This window comes from Salmo trutta, chromosome 32 (assembly GCF_901001165.1).
Source record: "Salmo trutta chromosome 32, fSalTru1.1, whole genome shotgun sequence".
Taxonomy (NCBI): Eukaryota; Metazoa; Chordata; class Actinopteri; order Salmoniformes; family Salmonidae; genus Salmo; species Salmo trutta.
In genome coordinates this window covers 33,056,448-33,076,753 of record NC_042988.1, presented here as the reverse complement: position 1 = coordinate 33,076,753, position 20,306 = coordinate 33,056,448, and the positions used below count along the sequence as shown (strand labels likewise).

Here is a 20,306-nt window from a genome sequence, read left to right as displayed (position 1 = left end):
CCCCTAGGTGGGATACATCAGCCCCTAGGTGGGATACATCCGCCCCTAGGTGGGATACATCCGCCCCTAGGTGGGATACATCAGCCCCTAGGTGGGATACATCAGCCCCTAGGTGGGATACATCAGCCCCTAGGTGGGATACATCCGCCCCTAGGTGGGATACATCAGCCCCTAGGTGGGATACATCCACCCCTAGGTGGTATACATCAGCCCCTAGGTGGTATACATCAGCCCCTAGGTGGTATACATCAGCCCCTAGGTGGGATACATCCACCCCTAGGTGGGATACATCCACCCCTAGGTGGTATACATCAGCCCCTAGGTGGTATACATCAGCCCCTAGGTGGGATATATCCGCCCATAGGTGGTACACATCAGCCCCTAGGTGGGGAAAGAAGACTTGCCTGGCTAATGCGTTTGTATGTACCACAAGCTCTCCTCTCACTGTGTACCACGTGGGCCTGTGAGTCAGCCAGGCTACAAGAAGACTGCTTTGAGATAAGGATGTTATAGCTACTGAACAGTGGTGAGTTACTTTTGTATTCATTGTTAATGTTTTCTCTGTAAATCCTCTCATATACACTGGCAGCTTTCAGCTATTCCAGATATCTCAGTCATGTTTATTTGTGAAAGGCAGATACATTTCTGTATGGGATATTTTAAATACTCTCCAGAGACATAGGTTTGTCTGTCAACTACAGCTCAAACATGCCGGGTAAACAGACCATCTGAAACCAAAGCATGTTTCTCTTGGTACAGTGTAAAATAAGACAATAGTACATTCAACTATACATTTTCTTTCATTTGGCCGTGACTTTTTGCAGCAAAACACATTGATATTTTAAAATTGCACACATCACACACAAACCAATTTGAAATGTTCCAGACTTCACACAGAGCAGAGAGTTCAGCACGAGAGCGCTTTAACTCAAAAACTATATAAGAAATAAATACTGCATGTTTAAAATACCTTTTTTTACATGGCAACTATCTGTGACTACCAGCAGAGGGTGATGGCTACTATAGCAGGGTTAAAGCTAGGTAATCACACAATGATCTCTATCTATCTCTGAGGTGTGTCTGTGTCTGGAAAGGCCGCCGGTGTGTTTAACATTTCACAAACCTCTCATTGTCTTACGTTAGATAGCGCCACGTCTATGTTGACGACTATGTTGAGTTTATCCAGGCTGCATCCCATCCGGCCGTGACTGGGAGTCCCAAAGGGTGGCGCACAATTGGCCCAGCGTCGTCTGGGTTTGGCCGGGGTAGGCCGTCATTGTAAATAAGAACTTATTCTTAACTGACTTTCCTTGTTAAAGAAAGGCTACATTTTTTTTATTAAAAAATGAGTGGAGGAATGACGCCACCTGTCAGAAGACAATCCATACCTCTAACGGAATCTACTTCCTTTACTTTTGTCAAGCTTCTTTATGAGTCCGTGTCCCTACTACATATCCACTACAGAAGGCCTCTAGCTACACAGTCTTTGCAAGTTAAGCAGCAAATATAGCTATCTAGCCGCATTAATGCATTAATTCTCTTGGCACAAGAGTGCACAGCAGCATTCAAACCTAAGGAATACATGAACTGTTCAGAAGTTTGTAATAGTACAAAAATATATGTAACTATAGTAACAATCCATTGGGTAGGGTGTTCCCTGGGCAGAGAGCACTGGACTGAACCATCAGAGGGAGGTTAGAGGGAGGTTAGAGGGACTAGTAGCATTGGTGGTGGTCGAACCATAGTGAAACATGGGGCTGATAGAAGGCCCAGAGGTCAAGGGTCAGGGAATGAGGGGTCATAGAGCGAGTGAGGGAGGAACCAGTTAGCCTGAAGAAGCAGAACTCCCTGGGCTGTCTGAGCGCCTCACTCTGTCCTCCGGGGTATTTCTGTACCAGCTCCTGACAGCAAGCAGAGACGGCAAGCAGACAGAGGGAGGAACCAGTTAGCCCAGGGAGTTCTGCTTCTTCAGGCTGTCTGAGCGCCTCACTCTGTCCTCTGGGGTATTTCTGTACCAGCTCCTGACAGCAAGCAGAGACGGCAAGCAGACAGAGGGAGGAACCAGTTAGCCCAGGGAGTTCTGCTTCTTCAGGCTGTCTGAGCGCCTCACTCTGTCCTCTGGGGTATTTCTGTACCAGCTCCTGACAGACAGACTTAGATTGACAGACAGAGAGGGGGAAGGGGGAGAGATGGGGGATTTTTATTCATTATAAATTATAGTTGTAGTATTTACTTTGTATGGGTTAAGGAATTAAAGAAAGGCAGAGAAAGTAAGAGGGGGAGAAGTAGAGAAATGTTGGAGACTGTACTCACCCCTGTCGGTTTAGCTGACCTGGGACTGAGGCGTTCTGACCCTGACTTGGCTTCAGGATCCTGAGGGGGAGAGAGAGTGATGAGGTGAGAAATACAGAAAGGGAACATAGATAGTGTACCACTGACCTGTACTGGCACCTAGAACACTTTCCCCTATCTGGAGGATAAATATTTCATATGTATAGCTTTTTTTAAGTATAGAAAGAAAGTAAGAGATGTGAAGTATAGGAGACAGTCAGAGATGTGAATTATAGGAGACAGTCAAAGATATGAAGTATAGGAGACAGTAAGAGATGTGAAGTATAGGAGACAGTAAGATATTTGAATTATAGGAGACAGTAAGAGATGTGAAGTATAGGAGACAGTCAAAGATGTGAAGTATAGGAGACAGTCAAAGATGTGAAGTATAAGAGACAGTAAGAGATGTGAAGTATAGGAGACAGTCAGAGATGTGAAGTATAGGAGACAGTCAGAGATGTGAAGTATAGGAGACAGTCAGAGATGTGAATTATAGGAGACAGTAAGAGATGTGAAGTATAGGAGACTGTAAGATATGTGAAATGTAGGAGACAGTAAGAGATGTGAAATGTAGGAGACAGTAAGAGATGTGAAGTATAGGAGACAGTAAGAGATGTGAATTATAGGAGACAGTAAGAGATGTGAAGTATAGGAGACAGTAAGAGATGTGAAGTATAGGAGACAGTCAGAGATGTGAAGTATAGGAGACAGTAAGAGATGTGAAGTATAGGAGACAGTAAGAGATGTGAAGTATAGGAGACAGTCAGAGATGTGAAGTATAGGAGACAGTCAGAGATGTGAAGTATAGGGGACAGTCAGAGATGTGAAGTTTAGGAGACAGTCAGAGATGTAAATTATAGGAGACAGTCAAAGATGTGAAGTTTAGGAGACAGTAAGAGATGTGAAGTATAGGAGACAGTCAAAGATGTGAAGTATAGGAGACAGTAAGAGATGTGAAGTATAGGAGACAGTAAGAGATGTGAAATGTAGGAGACAGTAAGAGATGTGAAGTATAGGAGACAGTAAGAGATGTGAAATATAGGAGACAGTAAGAGATGTGAAGTATAGGAGACAGTCAGAGATGTGAATTATAGGAGACAGTCAGAGATGTGAAGTATAAGAGACAGTAAGAGATGTGAAGTATAGAAGACAGTAAGAGATGTGAAGTATAGGAGACAGTAAGAGATGTGAAGTATAGGGGACAGTCAGAAATGTGAAGTATAGGAGACAGTCAGAGATGTAAATTATAGGAGACAGTCAAAGATGTGAAGTATAGGAGACAGTAAGAGATGTGAAGTATAGGAGACAGTCAGAGATGTGAAGTATAGGAGACAGTAAGAGATGTGAAGTATAGGAGACAGTAAGAGATGTGAAATATAGGAGACAGTAAGAGATGTGAAGTATAGGAGACAGTGAGAGATGTGAAGTATAGGAGACAGTAAGAGATGTGAAGTATAGGAGACAGTCAGAGATGTGAAGTATAGGAGACAGTCAGAGATGTGAATTATAGGAGACAGTCAAAGATGTGACGTATAGGAGACAGTAAGAGATGTGAAATATAGGAGACTGTAAGATATGTGAAATGTAGGCGACAGTAAGAGATGTGAAGTATAGGAGACAGTAAGAGATGTGAAGTGTAGGAGACAGTAAGAGATGTGAAGTATAGGAGACTGTAAGATATGTGAAATGTAGGCGACAGTAAGAGATGTGAAGTATAGGAGACAGTAAGAGATGTGAATTATAGGAGACCGTCAAAGATGTGAAGTATAGGAGACAGTAAGAGATGTGAAGTATAAGAGACAGTAAGAGATGTGAAGTATAGGAGACAGTAAGAGATGTGAAGTATAGGAGATAGTCAGAGATGTGAAGTGTAGGAGACAGTAAGAGATGTGAAGTATAGGAGACAGTCAGAGATGTGAAATGTAGGAGACAGTAAGAGATGTGAATTATAGGAGACAGTAAGAGATGCGAAGTATAGGAGACAGTAAGAGATGTGAAGTATAGGAGACAGTAAGAGATGTGAAGTATAGGAGACAGTAAGAGATGTGAAGTATAGGAGACAGTAAGAGATGTGAAGTATAGGAGACAGTAAGAGCCACTTATGTGCAGTCAGTAGGGGGCAGCACTGTTCTCTACTGTACCTGTTAGTGGGAGGGCTCTTTGGCTTCTTCTGTACTTTCCTGGCTTGTCCTGGAGACTCACCCACCCTGAGAGAACAGAACGATACACATCAGAATAATTTAGCTTTTATCTCAATAATGTCAGCCAAATAAATATATTTGTGATATTTTATCATAGTCTGATCTCCTGGTACAAATTCAGATAAGGCATCTGGTTTGATTACAGATGCATCATTTAACCCGGCCCACAGGACTCCACCCCCTCACCTCTTCTTCCTGTCCAGTGACCTCTGTGTGGCAGCAGACAGCACTCTGTCATTAGGACTCCTGGCTTTCTCCTATCGACCACACACACACACACACACACACACACACACACACACACACACACACACACATACAGCAGATTGTCAGATACAGTTACACATCAGAATCATGAATAGTATGTTTTAGGCCAGGGTCAGTATGTTTTAAGCCAGGGTCAGTATGTTTTAAGCCAGGGTCAGTAAGTTTTAGGCCAGGGTCAGTATGTTTTAGGCCAGGGTCAGTATGTTTTAAGCCAGGGTCAGGATGTTGGGTCAGTATGTTTTAGGCCAGGGTCAATATGTTTTAGGCCAGGGTCAGTACGTTTTAGGCAGGGTCAGTATGTTTTAGGCCAGGGTCAGTATATATTAGGCCAGGGTCAGTATGTTTTAAGCCAGGGTCAGTATGTTTTAGGCCAGGGTCAGTATGTTTTAGGCCAGGGTCAGTATGTTTTAGGCCAGGGTCAGTATGTTTTAGGCCAGGGTCAGTATGTTTTAGGCCAGGGTCAGTATATATTAGGCCAGGGTCAGTATGTTTTAGCCAGGGTCAGTATGTTTTAGCCAGGGTCAGTATGTTTTAGCCAGGGTCAGTATGTTTTAGGCCAGGGTCAGTATTTTTTAGGCCAGTCAGTATGTTTTAGGCCAGGGTCAATATATATTAGGCCAGGGTCAGTATGTTTTAGCCAGGGTCAGTATGTTTTAGGCCAGGGTAAGTATGTTTTAGGCCAGGGTCAGTATGTGTTAGGCCAGGGTCAGTATGTATTAGGCCAGGGTCAGTATGTATTAGGCCAGGGTCAGTATGTATTAGGCCAGGGTCAGTATGTATTAGGCCAGGGTCAGTATATATTAAGCCAGGGACAGTATGTTTTAGGCCAGTCAGTATGTTTTAGGCCAGGGTCAGTATGTATTAGGCCAGGGTCAGTATGTTTTAGGCCAGGGTAAGTATGTTTTAGGCCAGGGTCAGTATGTATTAGGCCAGGGTCAGTATGTATTAGGCCAGGGTCAGTATGTATTAGGCCAGGGTCAGTATGTATTAGGCCAGGGTCAGTATATATTAAGCCAGGGACAGTATGTTTTAGGCCAGTCAGTATGTTTTAGGCCAGGGTCAGTATGTATTAGGCCAGGGTCAGTATGTTTTAGGCCAGGGTCAGTATGTTTTAGGCCAGGGTCAGTAAGTATTAGGCCAGGGTCAGACAGAGATTAAGGTTTTTCCATGGAGCTCATATGTTGACGGACAACAGAGAGGAAGGAGCGTCTTTTACGTATGTTTTTGAACATCAAAAGTTTAACTAATCTCTACTTTTGATAGATGAAATCGGACGTTTTCATTTGAAGATTTTCTTTCCAAAACGCTATACATCCATTTTGAGAAATGTTCATTGTTTAAAGAAATTATGAAAGAGATTGGTGTGTTTTTTCACTCTAATCATGGCATTCAATGACAAACATGTATTTGTTTGAAATCTCACTCGATGGTTTCATTTCAGTGACAAATAATAATGTTTTTTTTTCAAAACACTATTTGGGGCGGCAGGTAGCCAAGTGGTTAGAGACAGGTAGCCAAGTAGTTAGAGACAGGTAGCCTAGTGGTTAGAGACAGGTAGCCTAGTGGTTAGAGACAGGTAGCCTAGTGGTTAGCGACAGGTAGCCTAGTGGTTAGAGCATTGAACTAGTAACCCAAAGGTTGCAAGATTGAATCCCCGAGTTGACAAGGTAAAATCTGTCATTCTGCCCCTGAACAAGGCAGTTAATCCACTGTTCCTAGGCCGTCATTGTAAATAAGAATTTGTTCTTAACTGACTTGCCTAGTTAAATAAAGGTTAAATAAAAAAATATCCGCCTCACTCTCAGGTTTCACACAAACAAATACATTTTTTTTTATAAAGAACTGTACAAGTGATACATTTGTGACATCCATATTTAAAAACATTTATGAATCAATATCAATATGAGATCTGTATGTGAAACATTTACATTTGACATTTTAGTCATTTAGCAGATGCTCTTATCCAGAGTGAATTATAGTTAGTGCCTTCATCTTAAGATAGCTAGTCACAGTCAAATATACAGTATACGAACATTGCATTCCAGTTAAACAATGGATATATAGTGTTTTGCAAAAAAACTAATTTTAATACACACTTAAAAATCTATGAATTAAAAATCATGAAGGTACCTAAAAGTAATCATTTCTGGCGAAAAAACACAAAATATGAAAAATGGGTAGATATAGCGTTTTGGAAATAAACTCTTCCTTTGTCTCTGCCAGGCTGCAGCCTTAGGGTCTAGGCTCTGCTTCAAAAAGTGAAATAATGTTTTGTCACTTTTTCTAAGGGATTTTACACTTGTTTTTTTGTTTTTTTACTGTGAGAGTGACAAGGTTTAAGTCCTGTTGTTATGATTGGCCTATTTGTGTGATTGACAGTTGGAAGTCCCACCCAGTGTGTTGTAGTTGGTCTAAGTCTGTGATTGAAAGGTGAAACGTCCAGTCAAGTTACCATTTCTCGTAGCTTCTTCTCTGTGCGGACCTCTCTGTCCAGCTGCAGCAGAGCCAGCCTCTCCTCCAGGGGCATCTCAAAGAAGATGTCATGGACGTCATATCGAGCCGCACGCAACTGAAGGAGGAGACACACACACAATATAATCAATACTCGTACTCATCCGGTTCCACTTTCTGTGTGTGTGCGTGTGTGTGTGTGTGTGTGTGTGTGTGTGTGTGTGTGTGTGTGTGTGTGTGTGTGTGTGTGTGTGTGTGTGTGTGTGTGCATGCGTGCGTGTGTGTGTGTGTTTGTCTCTCTCTCTCTGAGTGTTACCTGTGCCCTGACTCTCTCCTGCAGAGACAGGTCCTGTGCTGATATGGAACCTCTCTTCTGTGGAGCTTCAGTCTGGAACGAGCGGATGAACTCTTGTGTGTCCTAAAACCATACACACACACAGACTTAAAAATGATACCATTTAAATGATTAATTATTAAAGGTGATCGTCTTTAAATCAGTCAAAGTCCAATATGACTGTGTTTCAGTTCCATTATGATTCAGTTGGTATTCCCCTACATACCTACACTATATAGTAGTATATACATCTACACTGTGTATACAAGTGTGTTTCTGTGTGCAGATATAAGAGTGCTCTCACCTGAACGGTCTGGCGCAGCTGTTTCACCTTCTCTGTCTGGAGCAGTCTGCGGGTGAGGAACCCACAACTGATGGCTCCCAGACGACACAGCGCCCTCTGCTGTTCAACTGTCACAACCTGAGTGAGGAGCAGTAGCATAGTGCAGGAATAGACACATGGAAATCAACTTACACTCAGTCAAGAGAAGATTGTTTTATCATACAATATATTTAATATAATACAATGAAACACACATATACATGGAACATGATTCTGGAAATGGAGACACAAGAGGGAGCACCAACAGCTGGAAACCACACACATATGTAGAAGCACACGCACACACACAAACACACACAAGCACCTGACTAAGCCTTCCTCGGGGCTTGCTGGCCCCCCAGGTGGGCCCCCACAGGTAGACAGGAGGCTGCATGGAGGGAGAGGAGGCACTGGAGCTCAGTGGAGAGGAGAAACCTGGAAAGAGAGAGAGGGGAAAGAAACCTTTTACACATTACATTCACACAGAAACAGGTAAATAGGCAATAAACAAATCACGTTACCAAGATGGCTTTACATTTCTGAGACCTACGGGGGAACCATTGTTGCAGTATATGCATTTATTGTGTCAACAGTTCGTCAACAGTTCTATCTGAATTTTATTGATTAACCTGTTTGGGATAGGGGGCAGTATTTTCACGGCCGGATAAAAAACGTACACGATTTAATCTGGTTACTACTCCTGCCCAGAAACTAGAATATGCATATAATAGTAGATTTGGATAGAAAACACTCTAAAGTTTCTAAAACTGTTTGAATGGTGTCTGTGAGTATAACAGAACTCATATGGCAGGCCAAAACCTGAGAAGATTCCATACAGGAAGTGCCCTGTCTGACAATTTGTTGTCCTTCTGTAGCATCTCTATCAAAAATACAGCATCTGTGCTGTAACGTGACATTTTCTAAGGCTTCCTTTGGCTCTCAGAAGGCGCCAGAAAGTGTAATGGGGTGTCTGCTGTCTCTGGGCGAAGAACAGCAGGATAATTTGTTAGTGGTCAGCCTGGGAACAGTGAGACTGAGAGGCGCATTCACGAGAATTCTCAAATTTTTTCTCTCAGCCTTTGAATGAATACAACGTCGCCTGGTTGGAATATTATCGCTATTTTACGAGAAAAAAAGCATAAAAATTGATTTTAAACAGCGTTTGACATGCTTCGAAGTACGGTAATGGAATATTTAGAACATTTTTGTTAGGAAATGCGCTCGCGTGTCACCCTTCGGATAGTGACCTGAACGCACAAACAAAACGGAGCTATTTGAATAAATATGGATTATTTGGAAGCAAAACAACATTTGTTGTTGAAGTAGAAGTCCTGGGAGTGCATTCTGACGAAGAACAGCAAAGGTAATCCAATTTGTCTTATAGTAATTCTGAGTTAGTGAGCACCAAACTTGGTGGGTGTCAAATTAGCTAGCCTGTGATGGGCGAGCTATCTACACAGAATATTGCAAAATGTGCTTTCGCCGAAAAGCTATTTTAAAATCTGACACCGCGATTGCATAGAGGAGTTCTGTATCTATAATTCTTTAAATAATTGTTATGTTTTTTGTGAACATTTATCATGAGTAATTTAGTAAATTCACCGGAAGTTTGCGGTGGGTATGCTAGTTCTGAACATCACATGCTAATGTAAAAAGCTGGTTTTTGATATAAATATGAACTTGATTGAACAAAGCATGCATGTATTGTATAACATAATGTCCTAGGAGTGTCATCTGATGAAGATCATCAAAGGTTAGTGCTGCATTTAGCTGTGGTTTTGGTTTTTGTGACATATATGCTTGCTTTGAAAATGTCTGTGTGATTATTTTTGGCAGGGTACTCTCCTGACATAATCTAATGTTTTGCTTTCGCTGTAAAGCCTTTTTGAAATCGGACAATGTGGTTAGATTAACGAGAGTCTTGTCTTTAAAATGGTGTAAAATAGTCATATGTTTGAGAAATTGAAGTTATAGCATTTGTATTTCGCGCCACGCTCTACCATTGGATATTGGTGAGGCGTTCCGCTAGCAGAACATCTGTCTCTAAAAGGTTAATTTGGACATAAAAAAGACAATACGAAGATGAGAATTAAAAGACAAAAGAAATGTACAAGCTGAGGAGAGGTAAAACACTAAAACGCCGTAAGGGTTTTGTAAAGCACCTCCCTATTTCAAATAGTATATAAAAAATAGTTATATTTCCCAATGCTTCAACCCAATGACATCTGCCAAGGTAATAGTTTGTGTGTGTGAGTTATTCTTCCATGCCACAGTCCACCTACCCATGCTGTGTACACTGTGTCTAGGTGACCTATCAGTAGCACTCAGGGTGGGGCTAAGGCCAGGGCAGGAAGGGCTGAGGCCACCACCGTCCCCACTCAGGAGCCGGCCACACCCCTGCTCTCTCAGCCTCTTCCCCTTCTCATCCAGCTCCTAATAAAGACACAGAGAAACACACATACACACACACACACACACACACACACACACACACACACACACACACACACACACACACACACACACACACACACAGAAGCGTTGTCCCGTGACGGATGTGTAGTCTTGAGGATTGAACAGTCACTTCTCTACTGCAGCCAAACAAAACACTTTGCAAATGCTAACATATTCAAACTTATGGAACTTAAAGCCACATTCTGGGATTCAAAAACACTTGTTTTGGTACACAGCTGAGGGGTGGGGCTAGGGAAATGTAACCCCTCTCAAATTCATACTAGACAGAGCTCTAGATGCAAGGACTAACAGGCCATGACATCCAAGAAACAGCTTCCCAAATCCCAGACTCTAGCTTTAAAGTTTAATTCTCTGTGTGACATTCTGTCTGCATATACTATATATAATATCACTAACTAGGAAGGAATGCTGATAGTTGTGGAAGAATAGTGACAAATGTGGCTATTGATACATTGAGCAGGGTCAACATGCCATGGTTCCATGTCCTGACCTGACAGAGGCGCTGTTGTTCTCTCTCTTGTTCAGCCATGAGAAGAGACATCTGCAGGGCATGCTCCTCCTCCAGACGCCTCTGCATCTCCTCCAGAGCACTCACACGTCGCTGGGTCTCCTCTGAAACACACACACACACACACAAAGGAAAATACACATAAATGCACGGACGGTCGTACACATACAAGAGCACATACCACACACACACACATGCATGAACGCACACACACAATTATTTTCAATGATTGCACGAAAAGTAGTGGACTTTACATTCAAGACAAATGAATCACAGAGTACAGACTGCCCTGTATAGTTTTCTTCATAACACTCTCTTATATCATACACACTACGTTACAATGATCTCTCTCTCTCTCACCTGTCTTACTGTCCTGCTCCTCTAGGGAAGAGCTGGGTGTGATCTGTCCATCATGGGGCCCCTGAGGCCCCTCAGGCTCCAGCCTCATCTGGCAAGGAGAGAGGTCAGGGGTCAAGGGTCTCACGTGGGGCCTAAGCAGCGTGGTCGAAGGGTTCTCCACCTCATAGGACTGATTCAGGGTGACCGCGGGGCTCCTACGACTCGGGGCCAAACGAGGCGCTCCCCCCATGAAGCGCGGGAGCCTCTCCTGGCTGCGGTCCATGCTAGGTCCTGAGGCAGAATGGGAGGAGTGGAGCTGGCTGTCTAGGGTGTGGCAGCGCCGGCGAAACCTGGAGCTGGTGACATCATGATTCCCATGTGAACCAGTTCCGGAGGTACTGACTGGGCTGCAGCTCTTCTCCTGGACCGGGCTGGTGCCACACTGGCTCCCACGACGACTACTGCTACCGTCACTGACCCCTGACCCCCGTTCCGGTGACCTCAACACCCCTGTCGCCATGACAACAGCGCTCTCTTGGTGCCTCCCCACTAGCCCTCTGGGGATGAGGTCGGCCGAGCCAATGGGGAAGGAGATCATGATGTTACCAGTGGACACTGGACGTGGTCGGCGGCGGTGGGGGCGGGGACTCATGCTGGGTTCGGGGCTGGGCAGGAGGGCGTAAGGGTCGGGGAGGCCGGATGAGAGGCAGCTAAACCGAGAGTCATATGGGTCACACACAGCCTGGTACTGGGCTTGAGCTTGGGCAGGATACTGACTCTGGTGCTGGATGTGGGCCTGGGTCTGAGGTGGGTTTAGCGGACTGTGGCGCAGGCTGTACCCTTGTTCAGGTTTCATCTCTCCCAGAGGACTGCGGCTCTCGTTCTCCTTGTCAGAGAGGCTCTCCGCAGGCGGGGTGGTTGAAGTGACCCTGCCGATGACCTTTGACCCCCTCTGGGCCTGCTCTCTCTCCACATACTCCCTCGACGTCCTCAGAAGGCTCTGGAAACTCACATCCTGACCGCCCCCTATCTCCTCCTCTCCCCTCCTCATCTCCTCCTCTACCTTCCACCTCTCCTCCTCTACCTGCTTCTCTCTCTCCTCTGCCCTGTACCCATTCAGGACTATGGGGGACTCAGGTTGAGGGGTGGTGGGCCGATCCATAATGTGTAGCCCAACCACACCACCGCCCCTGGGTAGCCCAGGGGAGTCTGTGACCAGGGTGTAGCCATTCACTGTCTCAGGTTTTGGGGAAAGGCAATATGGTGGAGTTGGTAGATCCATTTTACCCTCCATCTCTGGTACTTTGTCCACCTGTAGTAAGAGAGGCAGAGAGAAGAGGGGAATTAACACAAATAATCAGATATGGGCTGCGTCCGAAAAAGCACCCTTTTCTCTTCATAACATGCACTACTCAAGAAGACTCGAGGCTGTAATCGCTGCCAAAGGTGCTTCAACAAAGTACTGAGTAAAGGGTCTGAATACTTATATAAATGTGATTTGCAAACATTTCCCCAAAACTATTTTTGCTTTGTCATTATGGGGCATTGTGTGTTGATTGATGAGGGGAAAATCGATTTAATCAATTTCAGAATAAAGCTGTAACGTAACAATATGTGGAAAAAGTCAAGAGGTCTGAATACTTTCCGAATCCACTGTAAGCGCATATTACGTGTGTGTGAGCAAATCAGTGAGTGTTTGTATGCGTGTTGGAGTATCAGTGTGTGTTTGTATGTGTGTTGGAGTATCAGTGTGTGTTTGTATGTGTGTTGGAGTATCACTATGCGTAGTGTGTGAGTGTGAGTGTGCATAGAGTCAGTGCAAAAATAAGAATAAAATACAAAGGTCAACTCAGATAGTCCGTGTAGCCATTTTGTTAGATACTGTATTTAGCTGTTTAGTAGTCTTATGGCATGGGGACAGAAGCTGTTCAGGAGCCTGTTGGTGTCAGACTTGATGCACCGGTACCGCTTGCCATGAGAAAGCAGAGAGAATAGTCTATGGCAGGGTTCCCCTAGCTAGTGGTTTTACTTGGCCCCCCAAATTTCTGAGCAAAAAAAAAATGTTTGTTGAATTTTCATTGTTGGAGATAAAAAACTGTAAAAACACAAGGAAATCAGCTCCAAGTGATTTTAATATGGGAAATCTGTTCCCACAACCATCCGCTCAAGAAGAAAATTGGCCCGGCGGCTAATCTAGTTGATGATCCCTGGTCTACGGCTTGGGTGGTTGAAGTCTTTGGGAAATGGTTGTCTGAGACTGACCTGAGCATTGTCCAGAATGTCCTGAACCCTGGCCAGCAGGCTGCTGCTGCGTAGTGCCTGTCTGTCCACCTCAAGCTGGGCAGCCCTCTGTCTGTACTGGGACATCTCGCTGCGCTGCTCCACACTCAGCTGAGGATGGATCACAATAAACACACATAGTCAGAGAGACACACACACATACATGCATACATACATAGTCAGATAAAGACAAACACAGACAGGCGCGCATGCACCAACACACATTCTTGCCTGGGTCTCTCGGAATCCATGTGACAATGTTTATATTACACTTAGCACCTTTTTTCTATCTAGAACCTTAAAGGGTTCTTCGACTGTCCCTATATGTTACATCTGCTCCTGCCACGCCCTCTACTTCTCATCCTATGTCTCCCTAACCTGCCGCCACTCCCCCAGTGCTCTCTCCCTCTTCCTCTGTGTGTGTGTGTGTGTGTGTGTGTGTGTGTGTGTGTGTGTGTGTGTGTGTGTGTGTGTGTGTGTGTGTGTGTGTGTGTGTGTGTGTGTGTGTGTGTGATTGTGTGGTCGGAGACAGATGTGCTGGAGGCAGACCAGATACCCACCAGCTGCAACCTGTTCCATAATCAAGACCTCTACAAATAGCCCTGCCACTTCCACGCTGCCAGATCGTAACCTCTGTTTTTAGCCGTTTGTTCCTGCTTAGATCTTGTTTTCGTGTTATACCTGTTTTCTCTTGCCTGGCGCTGTTTTCCTCTCAATTACAGTTATGCCCGCTCTGACTCTGGCCCCTGTCTCCAGTCCCACGTCTTGTCAGTCCTGCTACACTCTGTCCTGGACCCCCCACTCAATTGCGTCCTTGGATTCCTCTCCGGACCTGCTTACCCAGTCCCAACTCCCCTCGCTCCAGCCTCAGCCGCCGCACCTGGCTTCCTGCAACCCGCCCGAGCTTCCCCTGGCCTGCACCCCATCTTCCCCCTGCGTTTCAATAAATACCTTGGTTACCTCATCCCAGTTTCCTCGTCTGAGTCTGCTCTTGGGTTCACCTGTTCCGCTCCGCGTGACACTATAGGAGAACCATTTGAAGAAGATTTTGGGTTCCATGTAGAACCCTTTCTACAGAGGGTTCTACATATAACCCAAAAGGATTCTACCTGGAACCAAAAAGGTTTCTCCTATGGGGACAGCTGAAGAACCCTTTTGGAACCCTTTTTTTCCAATGAGTGTAGGATACTTCTTCCTTAGAACACAACAGTCAAGTTCTAGAATGTGGGACAGAGCCAGAGTAGGCCTAATGACCTTTCCTCTAATCAGCTCTGAAATCTCTTTCTCAAATATCTCTCTCTCTCTCCAAATCAAGGGGCTTTATTGGCATGGGAAACGTATGTTTACATTGCCAAATTAAGTGAAATAAACAATAAAAATGAACAGTAAACATTACACTCAACAAAAGCTCCAAAGGAATAGAGACATTTCAAATGTTATATTATGTCTATATACAGTGTTGTAACAATGTTCAAATAGTTTAAAGTACAAAAGGGAAAATAAATATACATAAATATGGGTTGTATTTACAATGGTGTTTGTTCTTCACTGGTTGCCCTTTTCTTGTGGCAACAGGTCACAAATCTTGCTGTGGTGATGTATTTCACCTAATAGATATGGGAGTTTATCAAAATTTGATTTATTTTCAAATACTTTGTGGGTCTGTGTAATCTTAGGGAAGTATGTGTCTGTATGGTCATACATTTGGCAGGAGGTTAGGAAGTGCATCTCAGTTTCCACCTCATCTCCTGCACACGTACGCACAGATGCAAACACACAAACCCACAAGGCATGCACAAACACACACCCCTCTCTATCCCCACTCTCACAAACATTTCCTTCACACAGCTCCTCCCAGTAAACTTAATCAGGCAGCAGTCAGACAACATGGATCAGACAACACCCCCCCCCCCCCCCCCCCCCCCCCCCCCCCACCCCGATAGGGACAAGTAACATTTCTCAGGGAACATAATGATGCTCTCCTCTCCCTGCAAAAGAGGTATACTTTTTCCAAAAAAAAACAAGTTCATGAAGTGGTCATACATTGATTCCGACTGACGCTAATATTGAGTTTTATTGGTAAGATATGCGTATCATATCCAGAGATGACTAAAAGGGCAATCTGTAGTTGCATCAATTTTTGGACTTGTAAATGAATTATATGTACCTATTGTTTCTTGAAGAATATAACTTATGAGCTTAGTTCAACTATAGTACACAAAATATAAGCTTGTTTTACTCCAATGTTTGTAAACAAAGTAAATGTAAACCAACACTATATAGCCTCAAAACATGGTTAAAACTATACTTTTTATATCATGGATGGTCAGCCTTGTCTGTCTATGAATTTGAGAGTGGTTACATTTCTCAAGCCCCATCCCCATCTTTTTACCAAAACAGAGACAGGGAAAATGCTTTGAAGCATTGATTGCCCTTTTAATACTCTGTGAATTAACAAAATAAACAATGACGTGTTTTTTATGGTGACTCTTTCTCTAAGACATGTGAATTACAAAATGGTTAAGCCAGATATTTGTTGTGTGTGTGGGCATAATGGTGTGTGTCCACTCAATGCCCATTGCTCACAATGCTACATTGTAAACCAAAGGATCATTGCATTTGGTTACCATGCAACTTGAGAGTTACAAAACCCCAGACAGGAGAATACCCACACATACACAAACTCTCCTGGGGAACCATGTTGTTGTCATGGGAGAAAGCAAAGTCACCCCCATGACAACAAACTACGCTCACTGGGCTGAATCCTAATTGGATATAAGTATGCTTAACTTAACTCAAACATTTGTGCACATTTACTATTCCCTTTACCTTTTATACGGAAGGTTGGAATTACATGCATGGATGGATAATATCTATGGTTAGGATTTAGCCCACAATATATACAATGTACTTAAAGGATAATCAACAAGGGGCTATGCGTTCTATTGAAAATAATGAACGACGTGGAAGGTGTGTTCCACGATGCACTAGCGGAGTGGAACTAACCTTCCAAGGAGTGACAATATTTTTCTTAGAATTCATAGCACCTTGTTGATTATCCCTTTTATGCCATGGCTTTAATTGAACACATTTGCCGCTAGAAATGTATTCATTTGCAGGTACAAATGGGTTCAACATTCACTGAAGTAGATTGCAAGTTTACTAGACAGCTACTGTAGTTGCTTTGGCAACCAAGCAAACAGCCTTGCTAGTTTAGCTAACCAAACCATCAGTCCTAGCTTGATATTATGAAAATCAAAATCAACAATGCCAATAATGATTTAAATTTCAAAGAGCTTGTAAGAACTGTAGCCATTGAATTCTACCGTGCTGATATACTGTTCGTTATAGGGAAATAATGCACGCTCTAGAATGCCTTTCAAGACAATCAGAAACGAGTTTTCAACAATGCCATGGTATACATCTACAGTACATCCAATGCTGGGGAGGAATTGGAAAAAAGACACTGTAATATCCTGGAATTCACAAACAGAAAAACACATTTTAACATGTTAATGTTTTCACTTTGATACAACTCCATTCCCACCTTGCCCCCAATTCCACCTTATGTTATATCTATGTCTATACAGCTCTCCACACCTTCTGCCCTTTCCCCCAGACTATGTCCTTACCAAGGGTGAGAGCACAGCCCTTCCATGGAAGTGGATGAAGGAGAGCGCTTCCACAGGACCAGTTGGCTCACAGCCTGTATGTTGGCCTTGGCTCTTCCCCTGGCTCTCAGTCTGCAGTCTGGCCAGGCTCCGCAGGCAGAAGTCCTCGTAACTCTCCATGTCCATGTTTGGGCTCCAGCCTCTCAAAACTGCTGCTTACAACAGAGACACAGTCAGCAGAATAGTCATAAAGCGGTACAGTATCCAACGAGAGAAGGTATTTGATAAGACACTGGAGCCAGGTGATCGAGCCTGTAGGCTAAATGTCAACACAAGAAGAAGCTCTGCAGTGTGTGTGAACCATGAAGGCGTGGGGTTAGGCACTATCTGCTGTCAAGCTATGAGCAGCTGGAAGAGCCAGACAAACAAACACAAGGAGGGCTCTGTCTTTAGTTACTGTATATCTCACACAATCATCACATTCCACTCATGCTATTCTATTCTGAGAGGCATGATGAAGAATCATGTTTCTGATCAATGTGATTTCTTTTAAGGGAATGCTTGTCAGCGAAGACAATGAAGGTGCACACACGCATGCAAGCACACACAGACACAATATTTTACTTAAACCCGTAGTTAACCCACATTGATTGAGAATGAATGAGATCCTCATTATCAAATAATTAAGCAACCGGATTGAATGCCCCACTGACCCAATATCTCGACCAGAATAAGTATGGTCAGATAATTCCTGCAACACCAGTTCCATTTTCCTGATAATGTGGTTATTTCATGGATGAATATATGTAATGAAAAGTCACCTGGGTCAGTGTGTGAATTTCCTGTCTTATTATTGGTTCTCCCAGAGTAGGTAAATAACAGCCACGGCTAGTAGAAGACATACAGTAGCACTGCACGGTGTTATAGTCCACTCATTACATGGCATGATACAAATTACAGTCAAGCGCATCTAGCCTACACTTTGATACATTGTAGCAGAATAGTCTGGCTGGCAAACAGTGAAGCCTCACTACATTTTGCGGCATGGTAATAGTATTTGACTCGTGAAGCAAGCCATGCTTCTGCAGCTGTGCCCAGCAGTGGCTGACTGCCAGCGGGTTTTGTCCGTGCCCATCCCTCTCCTCTTACCCTGATTTTCTAGCGTGACATCCACAACCAATGACTTCGTGTATCTCTTTTCTTCCCCTAAATACAAAGTTGAAGACAAATGAATATCTCCTGGCGTCGTTTGTCTTATGGTTTCTGTTGTTTATAGAATTTCAGAATCGTGAATTTCTCTTTTCTATCTCAGGTTTGCCTCAAATGGTCCTCATCACATCGACCTCTTCCGGTCGCAACAGCGCCTCCTAGCAACATAATTTCCGCCCAGTTCCCTTTCTATCCCTAGCACCTTAATTTTCCCTAGCCTCAGCCTCCGATGTTGAAAAGTGTAATATGATTTTAATAAGAAGCAATATGATGATGGCTCCACCAGGCCTAAATTGAGCCCAATAAGAAATCCTGTCATATCATTTTTGCAATAGACACCAAAGGGGAAGATCATAAATAGGCATTTGGGACTGAAATGGAACCCGATCAGTCATCATATTTTCTTTTTTTAAATGTATTTATTTATTAACAAATATCACCAAACAAAAGAGGAATAGTCACACGCAAACAAGCATACAAACAAACTATTTACATTGCCAGGAATCCTAAACAAACAAATCATATTCATTAATAATACAACACGTTTTAATTGCCTTTTTGTTTTTCATTTTAGTTAAAGTAGTGCCATATTGTTTAAATTCATTTATAAAGTGTAAAAAGTTTGGTTTTGAATTAGACCATTTGCATTTGTGAATATGAAATGTACCTAGTATTATTAGCAGTTGAATTAAATATACTACATCTTTATCTATGTCAGAATTTCGGAAATAAATCATTATTCAGTCATCATAATGATCTCTTGAATCTGTAAAAGTATTACACGACTCACATTCAAATTGAGTGATTTGACAATGTAATTTACAAATGAAAGCAAATTTGAAATAGTGTATAATGCATAATTAATAATATACAATTCAAATTCATATATTTCAATCCAACTGTGTTATTTCTTAGCTTATTCAGATATGGATTTTGCATGAGACAGAGAGAAACGGAATACGGATGTTTCTGGAAAAGGGCAGATGGCTGAACACTTGATTCCGTTAAGATAATAGTTGTCACATCCTTTATCAATATATTGCATTAGTGGGTGAACCTACAAATTATTGCATTGTCAGTTCAGTATGGCAGAAATTACAATAACATAAAACAACATGAGATTGAGAAAATCTTTATTCTTATTCTAAGAGAATTTTGGAGATTAAATAAACAGAGTTGGTACAGTTGAACATAGTTACATTAAAATGTGTTCAGCTGTGATTTTAGCATTTAAATCTTTGTGGGGCAAAAAATAAAATTGAATGTTTTGTTGCATGCCAGAAAAGCCACTACACAACACAACACGGAACAATACATTAATTGCACTATAACGGTGACAAACGGTGCCCACAAACTGTTAGGGCCTACATAAAGCGGTCCCAACAGCAGAGCTTTCTTTTCAGCACCATGGAGTGAATCTTTACCACTTCTACACCTGGCTATCAGTGAAGCCTTGTCTGGCAGTGAAACAATTCATTCAGCCTCATTTACTGCCTTTAAAAAAGACATAGCTGATATGGCTGACTTGCTTAACCCTCCTGCTGTGTTCTGGTCGAATTGGACCGATTTACAAGTTCTCTTGAAAAATGTAGTTAATTTAATCTGATTGTCATAAGGTTCTATGACTTTGTCCACACAGGGCATAACTTTTGTACACCTGTGGTGTTCCCGGTCAAAAATGATCGGTCATTAGAAATGAATGGGTGAGCCTACAATTAGTGTATAAAATTGAGTTCAGGCACATGCCCATTCATCAGATGGACACACTTCCTCTCCCAGACCCCCACATGCATGTGTGTTTGAGCACACGCACACGCACACACCTCACTTCCCTTCTTGGCTTCCATGGCAACCCCCACAGGAACCTTCCCCCAATAGAATCTTTCCCCCACGGGAACCACACCTATTGGCATTCTCACAAACAATCGCAACATTGTTTCAATAATATATAGAACTTTTCTTGCAGCTCTGGTATATA

The 20,306-nt window shown here is 43.1% G+C and overlaps 1 protein-coding gene across 3 annotated transcripts; it reads right to left on the bottom strand.

Annotated features, from left to right (window-relative positions):
• Positions 1-1,413: 1,413 nt before the first annotated feature.
• LOC115171752 (centriolar coiled-coil protein of 110 kDa) lies at positions 1,414-18,472 on the bottom strand. Of its 3 annotated transcripts, none has more exons than XM_029728860.1 (14): positions 18,269-18,472; positions 17,141-17,331; positions 13,491-13,619; positions 11,250-12,540; positions 10,872-10,993; positions 10,189-10,339; positions 8,232-8,341; positions 7,889-8,005; positions 7,567-7,668; positions 7,252-7,368; positions 4,719-4,789; positions 4,473-4,538; positions 2,314-2,373; positions 1,414-2,153 (listed from the first exon to the last, which is right to left on the bottom strand). In XM_029728860.1, exons 2-14 carry the CDS (start codon positions 17,303-17,305, stop codon positions 2,066-2,068), a joined length of 2,589 nt encoding a protein of 862 aa, XP_029584720.1. In that variant the 5' UTR covers positions 17,306-17,331; positions 18,269-18,472; the 3' UTR covers positions 1,414-2,065. The 3 variants fall into 3 exon arrangements, with proteins under 3 accessions (XP_029584720.1, XP_029584723.1, XP_029584722.1); XM_029728863.1 differs by having other exon boundaries at positions 2,333-2,373; XM_029728862.1 differs by lacking the exon at positions 18,269-18,472 and adding an exon at positions 17,941-18,243.
• Positions 18,473-20,306: the final 1,834 nt, after the last annotated feature.